The following is a 6,000-nucleotide window of genomic DNA, read 5'->3' on the forward strand; positions in this document are numbered from 1 at the left end:
TGGGCCTCATGCTCGCTGATGTTAAGTTGTGCTCGTTCCTCGTTCCTGTTCTTTGAGACTTGGCTTTGATGTGGGAAGGTGCGAGGGGAGGGGCGTCTGATGCTTACAGTGTGGTGAGGATCCCACAGCCCCCAGGGGTCTGGGAGGCATGCAGACAGCACGGTTCTGAAGTCCAAGCTGGCTGAAGACCACCTCCCAGATGGGCAGGGGTCCCAGCCAGGACCACAGTGCAGCGTGAAAGGTCCCCAGTTTAGAGGTTAGTGGCCCCTCAGCCGCTGAGCCAGGAGAGCGCCATGGCCTCCCTCACTACCACCCCCACCCCCAGCCTGTGCCCTGAGTCTGCTCCCCCCCCCCCCATAGCTGCAGGAGAATCAGCCCCTCTGACATTTAGGGTAAGAAATTCAGAATTGAGCAGAAGGCAGAAATGAGAGGATTTTCTTGGTAAAAGGTCAGAGTGGTTTCTCTTCCTTTTGTTTAAAAATGGTTTGTGTTGAACTATGACAAGGCTGAATGTAGGAACGGGCAAGGGAACAAGGTCGGCTGCCCAGGGAGGGGTGGGCACCCTAGGGAGGCAGCAGAGGAATGTCTGTGCAGCACACCAGACGGGAGCCAGTCAGACGTGGACACTGTGAGCTCTAAAGGCCACTTAGAGGGCTTGTGGGGTGAACTACTTTCTTCCTGGGGCCTCCAAGGGAGCCCACCTCCCCTTCACAGGCACATAGGGCCTCCTGTCCGGGTGGAGGGAGCTGCACGAGGGGTGCCTGCAGGCAGATGTGTGGTCTACGCCCGCCAGGCTGGGCTGGGCCTGAGGCCCACTGTGTGCAGGGGTGAGCCCTGTGTGAGGACAGAGCAGGCTGCCAGGACCCAGGCCTGAGTGCTGCCAGGCAGCCTCCTACAGCTCCAGGAAAGAGGGTGGCAGCCACTGGGCTGCGGGCAGAGGGGGTTCATTTCAGTGGGCACACTCCGTGGGATGTAATTCCCACACCTCACAGTTCATCCAGGGAGTTCTCTTCCGTGTATCTGGTGTATTCCGAGCTGTGCCACTACCACCATAACCTAATACTAGAACTTTTCATCACCGCACAAAGGACCCTGGCACCCTGGCCGTCACGCCCATGTCCTGCCACCAGCGCAGGCCCTACAGCCACGGATCCACTTTCCATCCTGGACACTTACCATTCTTCATGCTCCGAATAAGTGCGTGTACGTGTGGTGTCCCGAGTCTGGTTAGCACTTGTTCAAGGGTCATCTGTGGTATAACAGGTGTCAGAGCCTCGTTCTTTTAGTGGGTGAGCAGTATTCCATCGGTGAGCACCCCACAGTTCATTTACCCGCTCCTCCGGTGACAGTGTTCCCACTTTTTTGCTGTAGAAATGGGGACACTTGCATCTGGGGGTCTGTGTGGACCGAGGCTCTCATTCCTCTGGGGTCTACACCCAGGAGTGCAACTACCAGGTCTTATGTTTAACTTCTCAGAGAACCTCCAGAACGTTCTCTCCAGCAGGTGCGCCACTTCCATTCCCAGCAGCTGAGCGTGGGTCCTGCTTGCTGCTCTGCACCCTTGCCAGCACTTGCTGCCACCTGTCTTGGACACCGGCCGTCCTTGTGGGTGTGAAGAAGCATCTCCTGTGACTTCCACTTGCCCATCCCTAAACACCGATGATGCTGTGTGTGGTTTCACATGCTCATTTAAGTGTCTCCTCTGGAGAAACACTCTTTCAGATCATTTGCCCACATTGTAATTGGGGCATTCGTCCTGTTGTCACCAGATTGTAGGAGATGCGAGGGTTGTGGAAATTGACCTGCCATCAGCGGTGTGTGCTGAGAGTGAGTGTTCTGTGGGGCTTCTGTGGCCCAAAGCAGCGTGCCACCTCCTGTCTGGCCCTGGGGCCACAGTGCCAGGTGCACAGGACACGTCCCAGCCCCCTGGACAGTGGTTCTCAGCTTTCTGGTCCTTGTTGCGAGAAATCTTGGTTCAACAGACACCCCCTAAGCCAGCACCTGGGAACAGGTGGGTCTGGTGAGAGCTGTCCAGGAAGGAGGGCTCTTCTCACCATCAGGAGTGTGCGTGTGCCACTAGGGACGTCCCTGCAGGCATGTCCCCTCCAGCCTGCATCCCCAGCCCTCCCCACCCTGAGCTGACCAGGTTGCATATGCACAGTGAGAGGGAAATTGTTCTTTTGGGGATGCCAACCCTCAGGGACCCCACTCAGCTCCTGGCATGAAGCTGCCCCACCAGTGCTGCCCACCTTGCTGACCAGGGTTGCAGGGGCCACAGCCTGTCTGGCAAACACCTCCGTCTTCTGTGGCCTGTGCCCCCAGCTCACCCATACCCCCGCAGCCAAGAGCCCTGAGAACCTTCCCACGCCCTGCTGCCGCAGGGGCCACTTACAGGGCCTTGTCCTAGACTGCTGGAGGGGGCAGGCCAGCTAGCATGGATTCCAGGCTTTCCTGCCTTGAGCTCACTGGCAGGTGAGGCCCACGTCCGGGTAGGCAGGGTGCCATCCAGGGTCAGGCAGCCTCCCCCGGCCTCTGGGGTCTCCTAGGCACCCTCTCATACCTTCGGGGGCAGGAGGGAGCACCGTGAGCCCCCCACTAAGTGCTCAGGCACCTTCCGGCCTCCGTCCATGCCCCCAGCCCAGAACCTCTGGTTGTCCTCCAAGCCCCTCCCAGGAGTGCCCGGCCTGGGGTCCTGGCCCCTGTCGCACCTGTGACCCTTGTGGTCCCTGTGGCCCAGGCTCAGCTCTGCCCAGACCTGCCATGTGAACCAGGGGAATGGCCAGCTGATTTTGGGGAGCCCTGCCCTGTGTCACACTGTGCTTGGAGCTGAGGCATTTGGAGGCTGTTGCCAGTCACTGTGGGGTAGACTTGTCATCCTCCCCAGTGCCTGAAGCTGGGACCACACCTCCCCCTTGGGTACTACAGGACTGCCTGGCCCCCCAGCACCCCACAGCCATTTCCTGCAGCCTTTCCTGTGCTTGGCCCCTCCCGGGGTCCCAGAACCTGCAGGACAGAGAACTTCGGACTCTTGCTTCCTCTCTGCACAGACCAGGAAACTGAATGGGGTTAGCTTCCCAGCAGTGCCTCCAACGGGAACCCCTTCCATCTGTGGCAAATGCCATGTGATGGGGAAGACGTGGGGCGTGAACTCTGGAAACGGCTCTGTGCCTCCCCCGGGATGTGTCTGTGCAGAACTGTGCAGCGGGCATGAGGTTCTGGTGCGGCCATCCGCCTGGGCGAAGGTCAGCTCCCTGGGACGACTCCGGCCCCTTGCTGTTCCCTGTGCCACAAGAGGGGGTGTTGGACCCCGCCCCAGAGTACCTCGTGACCTCGCAGCACGGGTGGGGAGCATGTGGGCCGCTGTCCTCGTGGCTGCCAAGGTCTGAGGATGAGGAGGGCTGGACAGGCCAACCGGGAGGAGCTGAGGACTGAGTGCACACCCCACGTCCTGTCCTCTAGATTTAAGAAATGTGGGTGGGACCCCTGCCCACTGGGAAGCGCTAGCACCCAGGGAGACACCTGGCCTTGCTGGGCACGGGGGCAGCGCCTGCAGGGACCCCTCCGGGGGCACCTTGGCCCAGTGTTTCTCCAACAGGGTCTCCTCTGTTACCTGTCCTGCCACTGGGGGCCTGGGGGAAGGGAGGGGCGAGCCCCAGGCCACCACCATGCTCACTGCCATTCTCCCTGTCTCCCGCCCACCCTGCAGGCCACGGGAACCTCGGGCACCAAGATGCAGCTGCTGGAGACGGCATTCTCACGCACGATACAGGAGCTCATCGAGCTGCACCTGCTGCACCAGGACAGCATCCCAGCCTTCCTCAGCGCCCTCACACTCGACCTCTTCAGCCGGCAGACCGTGGCCTAGCCGCAGCTGTGCGCCCCAGTGGCGGCCATCGCCTCTGCCTCCATGGTGGCAGTGGGCACCTGGCAGGGGCCAGCCCCAAGGCCGGCTACCCCACACACACAACCCAGCCTCCTCAGACCATATGCTGCCCCCCTCCTCCTCGGTGACCTGCACCCTGCACCCAGGACGCCTGTGAGAGCACCTGTTGCCAGCAGGGGCAGAGCTGTTCAGGAACCACTTGCTCCGCCCTCCCCCTCCCCCAGGACCTGCCAAGCTGCCTTGGGGGCTGTGCTGTCAAGGCCTGCTTCCAGTACCCTCCACAATGTGCACCTCCACCCCCACACCACTCAAACCCGACTGTGTCAGGGGGCTGCTCTCCGAAGTCTCTGCTCCTCAAGAAATAAATTTTACTCCTTGGCTACCCTACTCGGCTCCCTGTGTGTTCTGAGCTGACAGGCTCACTCTGCTGATGCTCAGTTTGGCCCCAGGGCAGCCCCTGGACACCAGGGGACAGTGGATGGCAGCCCAGGAGCCATTGCCAGCAGAGGAAAGGGAGCAGGTGCTCAGGTGGAACAGAGTGGCCGAGGCACCTCCCCGAATCCAGACTCACCTCCCTGCCAAATGGACCAATGACTTGCACTCTGTAGCCAGCAAGACAGCTCCAAGCCTCCTGCATAGGTGCTGGCATCAAGGGCTGGCTGGGCCTTTCGTGGGAGTGGGGGTCTCCCAAAATCGCAGGCCTCTGCAGGAGAGGCTGGTGTGTCCACAGTCACGAGCTCCTACATTTGGTACTGTCGGGACTGGCAGCATGTACACACCAGGGCACCCAGGGCTGAGGTTCCTACACACCAGGTTGGGGGCACGGGCACAGGGGCTGCCTGCATAGGAAGGACCCACATTGCAAGTGCTGGAGGGCCTCTGGCCTCTGTGCTTGTAGCTTGGGCCTGAGAGGGGGCTCAGGGGGCCTGGGGTGGTGGTCCAGCCCCCCCAGCACAAGAGGCTGGCAGGACAGAAGATGGAGTCCCTGGCGTTGGAAGCTGGAGCGCCACCTCATTGACATGCACAGCTCAGCACTGCAGGCCTGTCCCCAGTCATGGAGAAAATGAGTCCTGACGTCAGTCACCCCGTGCGTCTGCATCAGTGGTGCCAGCCCATGGCCCGGCAGCCTCACCATGCCCGCGGTGATCACATTGTGCAGTGAGCCTGCTATCTGAGCCCAGCAGAGGCTGGGGGAGCAGCCAACGGGGCGCAGCCTCACCAAGCCGGCTCTGCCAAGTGGTGGGTCCCAAGGCTGTTGGCAGTAGGGGTGGGGGCCAGGACACCAGCTCCCTGGTGCCCAGGGGAGAGTGCCTTGTGTATCAGTCACCTCTAGGCACGCACCATGAACCCCAACCCTAGCCCCCTGGCCCCTGCATCCCTGGGCACCCACACCCAACAAAGCTGAAGGAGACTCACCATGCATTCAGGTTGTGGCCATTCAGCTCTGGAGCTTGGACCACAGACATGTGCCTCAGACAGAGACACGGACCAGCCAGGCCCTTGGGTCAGCCACAGGTCCACCAGGCTCTGTGCTAGAAACCAGAGCCCCCTAGCTCCTTCGGTCACAGTATGGCCAGGGAGGGCATGAGTGCTGTTCCCTGTTCCATCTGCAAAGATGAGAAAGCAGGCTTGGTGTGGTGACATGGCTTCCAGAGCCACAAGCCAGTGAGAAGAGGGACGCTGGCCCAGCGCAAGGGCTTTCCACAGCCCAAGGGGAGCTCCAGGTCCCCCCCCAGGTCCTGTCTCATGGACAGCGCTCAGTTTAAAATGCCGCTCCCTATCCTGGAGGCTGGTGGAGCCCCACAGAGCAGTTCCTCGAAGGATTGGGAGGAAGCTCCTGGATGTCCAGCCTTTTGCAGAAAAGACCTCCCCAGCCAGTTGGGCTGTGGACAGACATCAGGGTGGATTCACCCGCTCAGACCATCGCGAGCAGCCGTTGTGTGCCAGGCTCTGTTCTGGGTCCATGACCTCTTGTCCTGCGCCATCAGAAACCAGGGCAGCGTGGGTGGGGTGGGGGCTGAGGCCCTTGTGGGGGGGTGGTGTCCACTCACCAGCACCATCCCTGCATGCAGGCAGCCACCCTCCAGGGCAGGTAGGACCTAGAGAGGCAGGCGGGA

At 61.1% G+C, this 6,000-nt stretch overlaps 1 protein-coding gene across 9 annotated transcripts in view; it reads left to right on the plus strand.

Annotated features, from left to right (window-relative positions):
• The window catches only part of MAD1L1 (mitotic arrest deficient 1 like 1), a 345,798-nt gene extending 341,528 nt beyond the window's left edge, over positions 1 to 4,270 (plus strand). For all 9 annotated transcript variants that reach the window (XM_072753315.1, XM_026011310.2, XM_072753319.1 and 6 more), the window contains one exon: positions 3,707 to 4,270. In XM_072753315.1, the coding sequence (XP_072609416.1) occupies positions 3,707 to 3,865 (159 nt within the window). In that variant the 3' untranslated portion in view covers positions 3,866 to 4,270. The remainder of the gene's footprint in view (positions 1 to 3,706) is intronic.
• Positions 4,271 to 6,000: the final 1,730 nt, after the last annotated feature.

This window comes from Vulpes vulpes, chromosome 3, assembly GCF_048418805.1.
Source record: "Vulpes vulpes isolate BD-2025 chromosome 3, VulVul3, whole genome shotgun sequence".
In the NCBI taxonomy this organism is placed as follows: domain Eukaryota; kingdom Metazoa; phylum Chordata; class Mammalia; order Carnivora; family Canidae; genus Vulpes; species Vulpes vulpes.